Source organism: Lissotriton vulgaris, chromosome 1_1 (genome assembly GCF_964263255.1).
Source record: "Lissotriton vulgaris chromosome 1_1, aLisVul1.2, whole genome shotgun sequence".
NCBI lineage: Eukaryota > Metazoa > Chordata > Amphibia > Caudata > Salamandridae > Lissotriton > Lissotriton vulgaris.
Window position 1 is genome coordinate 1,827,499,087 of NC_141685.1, and position 15,668 is coordinate 1,827,514,754.

General features: G+C 43.1%; 1 protein-coding gene across 1 annotated transcript in view; it reads right to left on the minus strand.

The window, feature by feature from the left end:
* The window catches only part of APPL2 (adaptor protein, phosphotyrosine interacting with PH domain and leucine zipper 2), a 597,113-nt gene that overhangs the window by 465,252 nt on the left and 116,193 nt on the right, over positions 1–15,668 (minus strand). The window contains exon 3 of the mRNA XM_086919274.1: positions 9,730–9,789. Coding sequence (XP_086775400.1) covers positions 9,730–9,789 — 60 coding nt within the window. The remainder of the gene's footprint in view (positions 1–9,729; positions 9,790–15,668) is intronic.

Here is a 15,668-nt window from a genome sequence, read left to right on the forward strand (position 1 = left end):
GCTGTTATTTTATTAGTATGTTTGGACGAAATCCTCCCTTTGCCCCCCGGGGTCTTGTTGCCTGATATTTGTAGTGGATCTACTTCTGACCCTATTTCTGTTTCTGACTCTGTCTCAAGCCTAACTTCTTTTTCAAAGCTTCCTTCAAGCACTTTCTCTGAGTTTAAATCCAGCTGAGAACTGTTATCACTCTTTCCTTAATCAAAGTCCTTTTGCCTGCCTTTCCCCTTTCCCTTTGCCTTCCGTTTCCCCAGGTTGTCGCTGGCTGAGCCTTTCTTCTTAACAGCTACCTTCTTCTGTTTAGGTGGTGTTTTTCTGATGTTCTGACGTGAGACTGCGTTGGAGAGGGCTTGTAGTCTGTTCTTAACAATATTTATGTTGGAATCAGGAGAAGAGCCTCTTATCGGGGGTGCCCCATGACTTGCTGTTTGATTTTGTACTGCCGTGTTTGGAGCCCAGTTATTAAATAGTTTATCTCATGCCAGTTTAGGTTTAGTTTTTGAGGCGCTACCAGAGCAAAGGGGTGGATTATTAGCTCCCGTCTGCAACTCTACCACATCCCCCTCTACCAAAGAATCCCGCTTACCAGACCTTGTTACTGTAGCTGTAACTGAAGTTAAAGCTGCACCTTTCGCGGTATGGTTGTAGAGAGCTGCCCTCCTGCTCCTTCGCAGCTCCACAGCTGCCTCGCTCCAGCGAGAGGGAGCAGGAGAAGGAAAGTGCCCCCAGCACATCGGCCGTTCGACCACTCCTGTCAGCCACTCCTCAGTGCTGACTCACCACCTCGGAGCAAGCCTAGTACAGTGCTGAGATTGATTTTCCTCCCTGCAGCCAGCGCCAGTACACGAACACAAAACCAAAAAAGGCAGAAACAAAGCTCCCCCGAGGCTCTCCCCGGCGGCTACAGATGGGAGGGGCGGTACTGAGCACTCGCAGGTGCGTTCGGGGTCTATTCGGGTCGGGCCAGGTCCCAAACAACAGCCTCGGGTGCAGAGACCGAGCGCCGGGTGCTCTGCGTGTGCCCGGGAGGGAAGACTTCAAATCAGCTCAGCTCGCTCCAGCAGGCATGACCTCCCGCACAGGTAAGATCGACCGCCTCTGGGGGCTCTAACGGTGCTTATGGGGCATCCAGGCAGGAGCCTCTGTTGGGACGTGCGGTCCGTGCTAGCAAGCGGCCGCCATGTTTTCCACCCCTCCTGAGACCAATGTTCACATATTCAAAACTTCAGTTGCTTCCTCTATTTTTCCAGCCACTTACTTTCAAGGCTCAGAAAAGATGTTGCCGCCTTGCCCTCTCTTTCTTTCTTAACCTAACACCTAGCCTAAACACTTAAGTATGCACTTCATGGTTTATTTTAGCTATTTTAGATTCCGGGTGTATTTTCCAAGATTAATTTTTCTTCCAAAATGCTTTTTCCTTTGTCATCATGTCACCCTTCTAGCACTTTCCAAATCGATGAGGCAAGGAATGGCAGCCTGAGTGGATATCTCAAAATGTTCAGTAACCCCCATTCTCCATGCTGACCAGCTTTTGCCCCTATTGCTGCTACCTATTAGCTTTCACTATAGAATGGTTGATTTCCTGTTTATTTTAAATGTCATTTTATCCAAACGAGTTTTTTCTTATTATTGTGGTTTTTGAAGTACCTGAAATGATTCTTGGTGGTGTATTTTACATTTCTTACTTTTTCACACCCACTTGCACATTATTGTGTTTGTCCTGCTCCCTCCCAAATTTCTACCCCTGTCCTTTCTGACTTTCTGCCTCACTACGTTCAGGCATTCAGGGCGTCAACCACTTTGTTATTCCTTTTATTTCATTCATACTAAGAAGTCTTTCTGGGATCGTATGAAAATGCACAAAGGTTCCATTCAGTATTTAGTGAGAGCCTCAACGCAGGACGTATCAGTAACCTATAAAAGGAGCACCAAAGGCAAGCCTGGCTGGGCCCTTCTCATCAGTATCCTGCCAGCCGCCACCACTACCCTTGCCCAAATTCAATCAGGCAAGGGCTCTTAGACTTACTATACAGCTCAAAACCTATGTGCATTTGCGGCTGTCCATTGCCCTCTCTTTGCTGCTCAAATTAAAACCCTAGTTGCAGAAAGTCTCTAATATCCTGCCTCTTCACCCCACTCTTCTTACTCTCACTTATGAAGCACAACACCAATTGAATACTTTTTTTCTTAATGTAAACTCTGTGATGAAACAGGATACTGAAATTGCTGAGCGTATCAGTGTAAATATGATTAATACACTTTGCATGCATAAAGGTGGCTTACTAAAGATTGTGTCCCAGTATTAGAAACATTAGTTCGCACGACTATAAAATTTTCCTGCGGACTACCTAAATTATTATGCTGGGGACAGTGTCGTAATTATGCATCATAATAATCTTGAAATCTCTGTGATATACCCCGCCTATCTTTTTTGAGGGCAGTCTTGGTTGTCTCTCTTAATTTTTTTAACACAATTATGCAAATAACTCCTTTCTTCAGGCCATTGAATACTTCTCACCCCAAGTAGAAGGATTATTCACACCTTTTGTCTCAATTCATGTTCACGTGTTGTATTTTGGCTATCTTAAACTTTAGCTTGAAGCTTCTATTGAAGCTGCAGAATCTTTTTTACATATTCCCTCAACTTTAGGCGTAAAATTTCAAAATCACATCTCCGCTAGCAATGTTGGCCATTTACTCGATCCTATTTTTGCTCCCGGAAATGTCATCAATACGTTAAATGCTTACCCATCCCAATTATCTGTTCTGACCACTTTGTAATTCTGCTGTAATCTAAATATAGTAAACTACTATGGGGTAACCCAGTATCCCTCAGAACCTGGGCAATACAGTTTAGTGTAAACAATGGTTCTGTCGGATATGCAACCTAACAAACAAAGTGTAAATGAATTATTCCAAATGTAATTACAGGATACTTCAATCAATATTCCATTTGAAAGGGTGATTAAAATGCAAATCCACACCAAAAACGGATAGGGTAATTAAAGATTTTAATCTTTGAATTATTTTTCATTCATAGACACCCTACGATAATGCATAAAGAATAAATCAGCAATCAAATATAAGCACAGCTTGAACTTTAATATAATCCAAGCAATATTTTAAGTCAACCTATCCAATCTTTCAGGTTGCGTAACCAGTTTCATTGTTCTTGGCACTCAAGTGAATGTAATAACAGTATTAGTATATATCTAGCAAGGTGGGATTTCTATCCTTTCCTTTCACTTCTGGTCATCCATTGTAATGGCCACACCCAATATGTCACAACCAACTCCATTTCTAAATGAGGTGGGAGAACCCAATCTGCCATGGAAGCAGTGGACAAGCCTTTTAGGATCATACCTCCTAGCTCCAAAATGGGAAAAGTTCTCACCATTATATAAATTGCACACCATACTACACAATTTGGGTGTTGAGGGTCAGAAAACATATGACAACATATCAGTATCTTCCCAAAGTGATGAAGAAGGTAGTGATGGAGATGTGAAGGTTTTCGATGTGGCGTTAAACAAATTGGGTAAACACTTAGTGAGAAAATAAATATAGTGTTATAAAGACATAAAAAAAGTTCAAGAGTAGAAGGAAAGGGGGATAAAGTAAAATCCTACATCGCTGCATGGAAGGGTTTGGCTAACATATGCATTTGTAGAGTTAATGGGTTCCCTCATAAGAGATGAATTAGTACTATGTACTAACATTTTCCAAGATTCAAGACAGAATTTTGGTGGTAAACACAGATCTTAAGGACGTTGTTGACATCGCTGTGGGCATTGAACACACTGCTAGCTGCATGAAGGAAATGAAAGAGGGTGGGGACAACCACGCTGAGATAAATGTCATAAATAAACACGTGACAGGGAAGGATTCTAGAAGAACATTTTTCCACCAAGGTTTGCAGGGCAACAAATTCAATTGTTTTAGATGTGGAAGTCCCAACCACTTAGCAAACAACATCTCGTGCCAGGCCAGATCGGTGGTATGTCATAAGTGTGGCAAAAGAAGCCACTTAGCAAGGGTATGCAATGAGCAGCGTCCTAAACCAGTGTTGGCTATCGAGCAAGACCATTCCCTTGAGGCTAAACTAATTTTCCAATTAAAAAAATGGGGCATGGAGGTGATTGGTTTTCCATCTCGTAGCAGCACCTTGGATAACAAAACAGTAGAACTTTTAGCTGACTCAAGCTCCATTTACACGTTAGTGGATGAGATCATTTTCGCCAGGTTATTCCCTGACTAGCACAGCAGTCTACAAACACCAGACATTAAACCAGGTGACCCCCTATACCCTTGTTAGGAATTACAACTATGGACATAGGATTTATGAGTAGGAACACTGTAGGCAAACTGTAGGTCACCAAGAACGGATCCAAGTTACTAGGTTGGAGACACCAAAAGGAGCTGGGAATCAAGTTGAATCCCAACTGTCCGACCAAGTGCTTTTAGTGGATCCGTCAGTGGGCAAGGATGATGTCTGTAATGATTTTCCAGATGTTTTCAGTGATGAACAAGGTCTACTAAAAAGCTATCAACATTGTATTAAACTCAAGGCCAAAGCAAAGTCCATTACGCACAAGTTAAGGCCTATTCCTCGCAAGATGCATGCCCCTTTGAAAAAGGAACTAGACAGATTGTTACCCTCGGGGGTGATTGAGCCAATTGAAAGCTCTCAGTTGTTGGCCCCTGTTGTCCTTGCATCTAAGGCTTCTAGCAAGGACATACACCTCTGCATTGCCTTAAGAGATCTCAATGACAACAAATGGGTGGACAGACATCTCTTGCCACGCATCCACAAGATCCTGACTTTAATTAAGGGTGCAAGCTGTTTCAGCGTTCTTGACCTTTTGTCTGCTTACCACCAAGTAGAGCTGCACCCCCAATCTCACCGCCTCACTTCCTTTATCACTCCCCTAGGTGCATTTCAGTACTTATGCATGCCTTTTGGGTTAGCGCCACCGCAGCTGCTTTCCAAAGGATCATGCAACACATTCTAAGAGATATACCAGGAACACTGTGTTTCCAAGACGACATTCTCTGTAGAAGAACATAACGTAGTGCTGAGGAGGGTGTTGACCAGATTACAAAAAGCAGGCTTCACCTTAAAAAAAGATAAATGCCATATTGGAGTAGGATCTGTCGAATACTTAGGACACACCATTTCACAGGATGGCATAAAACCAAAGTTAGACTTAGTGAAAGCCATTCAGGATACTGCACCCCCTACTAATACTGAAGATCTTAAGTCCTTTTTAGGTCTGTCAGAATATTATTCCAAATTCATAAAGAACTATGCTTGCACTGTGGGACCCCTGCAAGGGTTAATAAAGGCCAGAATTCCTTTTGAATGGAGCTACAAATGTCAGGATGATTTTACCTCTGTGAAGGCTGTAATTGTCACTGCCCCTTCACTGGGAAGATTTGATCCCACGAAACCCACATTGTTGAGCACTGATGCCAGTAACAAGGGTTTGGGTGGTAGAGGGTAATGAACAGATGGTCGCCTTTGCCTCCAGAGCACTAAAAGGGGCAGAGAAAAACTATTCGGTGGCTGAAAAGTAGTCCCTTCCGCGCTACTGGACTGTGATCCACTTAAATTGTTTTTATGGGGGATAACTTTAACCATAAGAACCGACCACAAGCCTTTTGTATACACCTCCACTACTAAAGGATCCGACAGGACAACTCCTAGGATAGCTAGGTGGATCCTAGGGCTAGAGGGATACAACTTCAAAGTGAAATATTTGCCAGGTACACAAAACGTGATTGTAGATTTTTTTGTCCCGTTCACCCAAGGATGTAGGTGAAGACTCATTTGGCGAAGAAGACAAGGATATTGTTCTTAAGTTGTCTAGTTTAAGCAAAGAAGAAAGGTAAAAATGCATTGCGTTTGACCAGGAAATGGCCTCAATGAATAATTACATAAGGAGTGGGTGGCCTGTCAAAGGTGAATTGCCTGCATACTTGTCCAGATACAGGGCCGTGAGATTAGAACTTAGCACTCAAGGCAACACACTGTGTTGAGGTGAGAAAATTGTTCCCCCTGTGAATTTGAGGGAGAGAATTGTAAATCTGGCTCATGAGGGACACATAGGGCGTAGCCACACTAAAAACAAAATATGCATTGAGTATTGGTGGCCAGGTATGAACACCATGGTTGAAGCCGTAGTACGAGACTGTATGGCGTGCAGATTGAGTAATAAAAACCACCAGGTTAGGAAATCTCCCATCTCTCCTGTGGAAGTCTCCAACAGCCCTTGGTCCAAGTTGGCGGTAGACATAGTAGGTCCCTTAAACCTTAAGATGCTGCATAAGTGATTTATCATTGTTTTGGTGGACTATCATACTTGTTATGTAGCATTTAAATGTGTACACCAGATCAATACCAACACTCTTATCCAGGTCCTGAAGGATTTGGTTTTAGAAGAAGGGATTCCCGACATCATAGTGACAGACAACGGTGTTCAGTTCATGGCAGAGCCTATGAAGTATTTTTTTTCTCATTTCCAAATTGCACACCACAAAATAGCTTTGTACTGCCCTCGTGCGAATGGTTTGGTAGAAGGAGTGAATCGTATCACAAAAGAGTTTTTGAAAAGAGCTGAAGTACAGCAGATTCCTGCGACTGCTGCACCCAATAGTGTCACAGGCTTGCCTCTTTCACTTTATTCAAGGGCACAGTTGATGAGATTGAGATTGAACTATCGGCCACTGGGTTAAAAAGAAAAGATACATGTGCTGTAGACAGAAGTGACATCTCCAAAAGAATTTCTGATGACCAAACCAAGTTTAAAAGCTGGTATGATTGCACCAAGCGTGTGAAACTCCCCAATGTCCATGAAGGGGACTGGGTCAGCATTGACCTTCCCAAACCAAGGAGGAAAGATGCTTCCAGGTTCTCTGAACCTCTCAGAGTCATTAGAATGGATGCAAATGTTGTTTACCTGGAAAATGGTCAAACCTGGGGCATGGACAGGGTGATTCCTCTCAAGCCCACTCAGGAGTGTAGTTGTCCAGCTGCCCCCGCCAATGCTAGCATGGACGCTAACCCTATGGTTCCCAGATGATCTCTGAGATCCAGGTTTTCTCCTGTGTGTGGCAGAATGACTACCGTATAGAGTAATTTATTTTGGCATTTTTCCCTCAGACTTTCTGTGGTTTTACTCGTTTTATGAAACATTGTTACCATGTGATTTTTTTTTTCCTTCTAATGTATGCTTGGTTGTTTCCTATTCATTTCCCTGGTTGTGCTCCTCCTATTTCTCAACTGCAAGGGAGGTCTGCTGTAATCTCCATTTGGTACATTTCTCTCCCCCCCTTATTCTTAGGGAAGAGGTGTGGTGCAGCGACCTGGGTGTCTAATTCCGGAACACGGGGGCCACGGTTCGATCCCCGGCACCAGGTTAGCCCAGCACCTTGTGACTATGGGCAATTCCAGACAGCCCCCAGCACCTGGACACCTCTCCGGAGGTAGCGGTGCGCTTTAGAAATGCTGGTATATATTATTTCTATATTCTGTAACTTTGGACTGTGCCATGACTGTTGGTGCTGAAGATTCCACAGCTGACTCCAGCTGACTGGAATCAGTGGTGGTGAAGAGAAGCATTAAAGAATCTTCCAGCACAGTTACTGCATCATCGTCTTTTGTAACAAATTCCTTGCAGAGGTTTAGTAAATATTGCACCTGTAAACAGCAGCTTTTATCAATTGACTCCCCCAACAAAGGAAACAGCAAAACATACCAGATTTTCAATAACGGTTAATTATTGAGCTACAAAATTACACAACTAATGTGGCCCTCGCAGAATTGAATCTCTCCCTCATTACCTCTGCATTCATAACAACAAAGGTGAATTACAAAGTCTATCTAGCATAAGCAAAACCGGTGATTTATGAAGATCTTAGTATCTCTACAGTTTGAAACTTGTAGGGTTGATAGAAGCTGGAGGAAGAATTACTCTACTGATTATAAACAAAAAACACTAACAAAATAGGGCCGTTATAACATTTACAAAACTGCACCAATCTGCATCACTTGTTTTTCCAATCTTGCTCAGAAACTACTCCAGATAGTGTCTGCATTTATTAACACTCATTTGTTACAATCTGCTCCCATCCCCTTACAAACACTGCATGAGGACATCTTTTTCTTTTAAGAGAAAGTGGTTTCCTATTGTTCAAGAATAGAATTATACAATCTGCCTCGCCCTGTCAACCTCCTATTTTGTGACTGTCCCCTCATCTGCCTCTTTTTTTTAATCCGTTTCCTCTCTTACCTCTCAATAACTGATCACTTTGCTTAATTTTTCTCACCCAATGGCTCTATGTCCTACACGTCACAAGAAAGATGCGGGAGCTAAAATTGCACACCACCGTTGCACTTTATTTAGTAGATCCATGGCATCTAGCATTGTCCCTAGTGTCTGGAAGAATGTAATTGCGTCAAAGTTGCTGAAATAAACAACATCTGGATCCCTTAGTCCTAGCTGATTTAAAACCCCATTCCTACTTCCCTATCTAGATAACCTACAAGAAAGGGCAGGTGTAAAAAAACAGCTGCAGAATTTTGTGGAGACTATTGATAGCCTTGAATATGCACAATTTTATTTCTGTCTCGATCGAACCACAGAACTCGCTGTCCTCTCCGCGCTGGATGACCTTCACACAAAAGTCATGGTGACAGTGTGGAGACTCTGATTCTGGTTGATTTGTCCACCAGCTTTGGCACCACCAACCATCACCTGCTCCTTCTTCTACAATGGCTTTATTTTCTTCTTCCGTCATGTGACATCAAATTGGGTGTTCCCCAAGAAGCTATCTGGTCACCTTTGCCACTCTAGCCTACTTGTTGCATTCTCTTGGTGACGTGTTTTAAATGTATTCTGACAATACATAGCTTCTGTTTAACCCGACACAGTAGAACTCACCCTCTTCTCATCTTACTTCCAGCCCAGCTTCACTTTGACAGTGAATGTCTGCAAGCTTTTTAAAATTAAATCCATCTATAAATGAGGACCTCCTGATAAAATCCTTCTCTCCTTATTAGAACGTCATTAAGGGTCCTGTATTAATAATCCCTCGACCTTGATCTGTTCCTAACCTGAGTAGCATCACATTGGAACCCCTATTGGCTCTGGAAACCAGCTCTTGTTATTATCACTTGAAAATTCTCAACTATTGTCCATAAAGTGGTCGACTCCACCTCGCCTGATTTTCTGGCCTCCGAATTATGGTATATTCCTAACTATGCCCTAAAATGTGCGAGTCCATACTTGCTGCAGATTCTGATATCAAGCAAACTGCGTTCCGGAGATAAGCCTTCTTTGTCAGAGCTGCCAAGTTTTAGGAAACACTCCCTCTTCATGGTTGTTCAGAACCTTCCTCACTATTGTCATTATCTTTAAGCAATTACTCGTCCCTCAGGTCATAATCTGGAATGTTGATTTTAGCACCTGGAAGCTTTGGAGTCAGTGCGCTTAATAAATCACTTATATTGTATCATTCCTAAAAACAATTACTCACTGTGTGTCACCAGAAGCCTTCCCCGCGTGCCTAGAAGCCAAAACTCTAAAAGGCCAGGCTCATGCTTGCAATTCGATAAAACACATATAACTGCACATATTGCCTCGATGTAATAACAGTGCAAGTGCTATATTTAAAAAGCAATTTTAAGTAGACATAGTGAAAGTATGGTTTATTTGCATTAGTACATACCTGTTGCTCGTAAGCAAGAAGCTGCTTGGAAAGCTGCTGTGTTGCTAAGCACATCTCGTTCTGGTAAAAGAGAAAGAAACATTGATTAAATTGAAACATACTCTTTAAGGTGTGTAAAACGTAATGTGGCAATGCGAGTACAACAAACTATGCAGTCTTTCGAGTAAAAACTCTAGTTCTAACTAATTTAGGCACATTTTCCTTCTTTCCCACCTAGATAAATTACTGGAACAGGAACGTACTAGCAGCTCCACAATTTTGTGTTGAGTAATGTAATCCTCGACTCTGCACAAGCTGGCTTCTCCCCTAGTTGATCAAACACACAACAGTTGACGGAAGGAATGCTTGCAATTAGTCTAACCACTTGCTCAGGTAGCATTCCAGCAAATTGATCTTTGCCACCTTAATTTGGACCCACCCATAGGCAAATCAGCCTTTTCCCTCTTCCAATAGGAACAGCCCAGCTCGAAATGCAACGCCAACTCCTCCCTGAACCAGAACACAAGCAACGCAAGACTTTTTTGCCTTGATAGGGGCTCTTAAGTCCGGTGTAGCTTGGTTCCATGGCCAACTCCTCCCTGAACCAGAACACAAGCAACGCAAGACTTTTTTGCCTTGATAGGGGCTCTTAAGTCCGGTGTAGCTTGGTTCCATTGGCACAGTAAGCACCGGACGCATGTCTGGGAATACCGTTGCCCCTTACTGTGCTGGAGCAAACACACAAAAGGTAATGGGAGGAATCCTTGCAATAACCACCAACAATCGCTCTGGGTACCATTCCAAGCCATTGTTCTTTTGCCCACCAAGCCACCTCAGTTTGGGCCTAGCCTTATACAGTCCTGACCCTGAGTCCATAGAAACAGTCCAGCCCGAACTGCTAGCTTCACCTTGAACCGGAACATAGCAACTCAAGACCAGTTTTGACTATTAAGGGTTCTAAAAAAATGGCGCTTGGTTTCAGTGGCACAGTGAGCTCAGGAAGGGCTCTTGTCTGAGCATACTCTTTCCACTTAGAGTGCTATATCAAACACACAAAAGGTGTGATTGCCATTAGTTAGACACATTGCAAGCATTTCTCCCATCACATGTTGCATGTTTTGTCTGGGTTACTTCCGTTTGTAACTAGCTAGAATAAAGATTCATGGACTCAACTTAATAGTAATTACAAATCCAACCAAATGGTTAAGTCAAATTTTAAATGACTGTTTTGAAAATGCCACTTTTAGTAAGTTGGCATTTTAGTATGTTTTTGTGTCTAGGACTCGCACTATTTCTGTGCCACACATGTATGGTGGAGAAGCATGGCTCAGTGGTTAGAGGCGGCAGACCCGGAAGCTGAGATCGGCCGTGGACCAGGGTTCGATTCCCCGCCTCGGTGGGTCTCGGGCTCAAAAATTCCACGGAGTCGACAATTCTCGCTCCGGTGCCTACTCGACTCACGGGGTCACACTCTGCGACTCTGGGCAATAGCTTGCTTAATCTCCACTACGGCCCCTCGCGGCGGGATGCCTGGCTTTCACCTTGTGGATACCCAGCCGGGATATCTCACAGGGGATACCAGGACGGGTTCCCTAAGCAAGCGCCTTGGGACCCCTGGGTTAAAGTGCGCTATATAAATCGAAACACATTTACATATGCTCAGTAACTCTGTGCTGCATTTGACAATAGTCTTATCAGTGATGTCATCAAATATGTCATGAGTGAAGTAACAAGTGAGGTCATAAGCAATTCATGGTGCGGACGTAAGTTATAGGTCGCTCAGTAAACTCGTACATTTCTGTGGGGTGGTCTTCTTGTATTTATATTAATAACCCCTTAAGTGCTGCGTCGGGGCGTTGGCCGACGGCAGCACTACCTCCCCAGTGCTGCGCACGACCATTGGACGTCCATTCAGCACTAGTTCCAGTGGACAGCGCAGCACTGGGGAGGGATATTTGCGCCGCATCTATGAGGTTACCTACCTATAATGCCACTTTAACCTTTGGATTTTTCAATGAATTTCTTTGTGTTTTTTTTCCTAATGTAAACTTTCATATTATTCCCATACATAACTATTACGTCACTTTAACCTTTGGGTTTTGTCAGTGATTTTTCGAGTAGTTTTTTTTCCCTAAACTTAGATTCTATTACCATATTAAACTATAACATAATTTTAACCTTTATTTTTTTTCTGTGATTTTCTTAGTTTATTGTATCATATTTTTTATCATATTCACCCATCTACCTGACTGAGCATACCTTTTGACAATGTGCAGTAGAGAGTTGGACACAGGTCACAGGTCCTAAGCTGCATCCAGGCCCTGAACCCAACCCCCTGCGGGAGACCATCACCTGCTACACATGGTCTGGGTTGGAGGCGGGGTTTAGCCTATGACAAGGCACTGTGCTAAACCACTGCAGGCAGCAATCCCTATGCTACACACAACCAGTCGGTCCAGTTCAACCTCAGCGGCCAATAGGGAAAAAGCCATTTTAGCCAATCAGAATGCTCTATTTTTTTAATTCGTAGTATCGCAGGAGTACCGCAGTACTACCCGGGACAAACCATCCAGACACAACTAACTTTTGAAATTTAATTTATCAAAAACCGCTAAACAGATTTACACCAAATCAAAAAAAACACAGTAAAGACCTAGCTTAAATCTAGTGTAATTCTGTTCAGTCGTTTTAAGCTTCTTAAAATTTCTATAGGAAATTGCATGTTGGAAAACATTTTTGGACCCTCTTTTTACTCGCCTGCTTGACAGATCACCCCAAAACTTTCTTGGAAGGAGTTGAGTTGCATGAACTTTCTTTTCAGAAAGCGTTCTGAAGATTTGTCAAAAGGCACCAAAGCAAAAAACATGGCTTTTTCTAATCTCAAATATTCCGTACACTTCATATGTAAGAGTAGAGACACTAGCACCATGGTTAGAGTATTGCCCCATACCTCACATGCATCACCCAAAACCTCCCAGGAAGGACACTCACTCATGAATTTCAAAAAAGAATATCCAGGGAGGGAGAGGGGGACAGAGGGGCAGAGAGGGAGAGGGGACAGAGGGGCAGAGAGGGAGAGGGGACAGAGGGGCAGAGAGGGAGAGGGGACAGAGGGAGGGAGAGGGGAGAGAGAGAGAGGGAGCGAGAGAGGGGAAGAGAGGGAGAGAGAGAGGGGAAGAGAGGGAGAGAGGGGAAGAGAGAGAGAGAGAGAGAGAGAGAGAGAGAGAGAGAGAGAGAGAGAGACTGACTGTCTGCCTGAGGATCACCTGAATGGAAGCAAGCTAGAGATGGTATTCCCCTCTGGGCTCGGCTCTATCTTTCGATGGTAAGGATTGTATTAAAAGTAGCCTACTTGTATTAGGTTAGTTCTGGCATGCATTCTCTTGATGTACCTCAGTGGCCTTCTCTTAAGCCGATTCTTCCCCTTTCATCCCAAGGGTGCTTCTTTTGACCACATACTGTTATTGTGATGCTCAAGAAGGGTCCCAAAGGGGGATGTATTCATTTACTTACTGCTTGTATATGGAGATGCAATTGCCGCTAACGATTTCAGTGTGCTTAGCATTTAACAAAGTATGCAATACTGGGATCTAAAAAATTAGAAATTCAAACATAAATGCTTCATTAGGAAAAGAACAGGGAAGAACGGGTAGCTATGGATAATAATGCAAAGTAGAGCCTCTTCGGTAAAATGGGAGACACTTTCCATCAGTTGGAGGAGTGAGAAAGGGGAGGTAAACATTAAGATGATAAATTACTAATAGAGGTTTCTGGGTTTTTGGGAACGATACAATGTTTCCTATAATTTCAGGTCATCAGGGAGAGAGTTACATAATGTGGGAGCATGGATAGGGATCTGAACGTTTTGATTCAACTTTAAGAATTTCTTTGCATCGGAGTTCTTTTATGCCTCCGGAACTCTTTAGAGTGAAAGGGAACTATATTGTTTTTTTATGTCTGAGCGCTTCTAAAGTGAGGTTCGCTAGCTTGAACTAATGTGTACCTCCAGACTCTGTGATGAACCTCTTAATACTGGAGTTATGTGCACATTTCTGGAACAAGGAGAACAATCTGGCAGCAGAGGTTCACAGTTTTCATGGGTACAAGGATGCTTTGGGGTACAAGGATGCTTTGGGGTGCTCCGATAAAAAGGGCATTTCCATTGTCAATTAAGGAATTTACCATAGCCTGAACTCTAGCAAGTAACTCGGTTTCAGTTATTGGTTGTGTCTTTTTAATGTAAACAGGGCTGGTCTGGTTGATTGCTCAGTGTGCTCAAAGTGCGTCTTCAAAAGAGGCTTGAAAACCCTTTTTACTTCTTGGGAAAGGTTGGGGAAAATGCATACATTTTTATTTTCACCTGCTAATTTGTATGAAACCTCAGTTAGTGCACTTCAGCAATAAATATGAATTAAGTCTTTTCTAAGTTTGACCTTTAGTTTCTGAAGTCAATGATGTGACAAAGGATGCCGACAATATTCCACCAATCTCGCATCTAAAGAGAGAAGGGGATGCAAAAAGATGGCAGTCTTACGGCCACAATTACTCCAGGAGAAATGGTGGTAGGGAAATCGAGATTAGTACTTTATATGGCAACACAGGTTTGGCCTTAATTTCGCACTCATGAATCACCCAGCTACGAGCTACTCTTCCCTCCTCTCGCTCGTATTGGGCTCGGGGTTCTGACATATATATACTGATTAATAACATAAATGATCAGATATTGATTCAATTGTTCATATACTTTGCCTCTCAGTTGAACTTCTAGGAGCTCCCTCTGTTTACCCGATGCTCTGGTGAAGGGCGTTTTGATGAACCCATAAGACCCAGGAGCACCAGCAGCTAACACACTAGTGGAATGCCAAATAGAAGGACTAATTATCAACTAGGGATCAAATCCTTCAAGGACTAAGGGGATAGAACAAAACCAGGAGAGAGGGAAGGAAAATACAACAAAAGTCTAGGACAACGCAATACATTGAACAATTTAAAATCTGAGGGAAGCGCTACAACCAAAGAAGCTTCGAGGCAGCTTCTTTACCCCAGCTGACTCTAATTAAGCTCGCCTGGAAACACGGATATGGCGCCTCTTGTTCTTCTATTGGTCTTTCAGCTGCTCCTAATATGGAAGCCCCTCCTGTTCTGCCGCCCCAGCCACAACAGGCCTGGCCTCAACTGTCTCCATTCTCTTAGTACTTGTCATATTCTTTATTTACCTACCAACCTTTACCCTTCTATTGCTTTCCTGAGTTGTCTTTGCTGTTATCATGCGTTCCTTTCCACTCAACCCTCTTTCTGTTTTCATATGTGTCCTTGGAATATGAGATGCTGTTACTTCTGATAGGACAGCTTTGTCATTGAACTGAGAGTGTAGTGATGGAAGAACAATACATATTAGCTTGTTTTATTATCTAAGTAGTCTTTTATATATTTTTAACTATAGCAAGGAGTCTCTCTGTAGGTGGTGGATGATCCTCTACCACCACCCCTCTTTATTGGCGTCAGGCACTGTCCCTACTAGGGAGCCATGTCCTGAGGTATCCGCTTTTATACATATGGATGCTGTGTCAATGCACCCTGAATACAGAAACAGCCATTTACTGTGGTACCCATCAAAAGCAGATTGCTTTATTGATGTGCCAGGCAGCTTCTCACTTTCAGCTAAGATGAGGAATCCCTCCACCACTTCTCTCTTAATGTCTCCTGCATCACATTTGCTTGAGCTCCATAAGTTATCTGACCAAAGCGTCCGAGCCTGCTTCCTGCTGTTCGTGAGGCCACATATCTCCCATGCCAACTCCTCTATAGCTACAAATCTCTTAAGAACTGCATTGGTGTAGTGGTGTTTCACCTTATATTTCATCCATCATATGTGTCTTCCCTCCAGTCTGCTTCTCTGTCTGGGCTTCTTTTTCTGGACATAGCTCTCTCACAGAGCTCCAAAAGTGCCCTTCACTCTA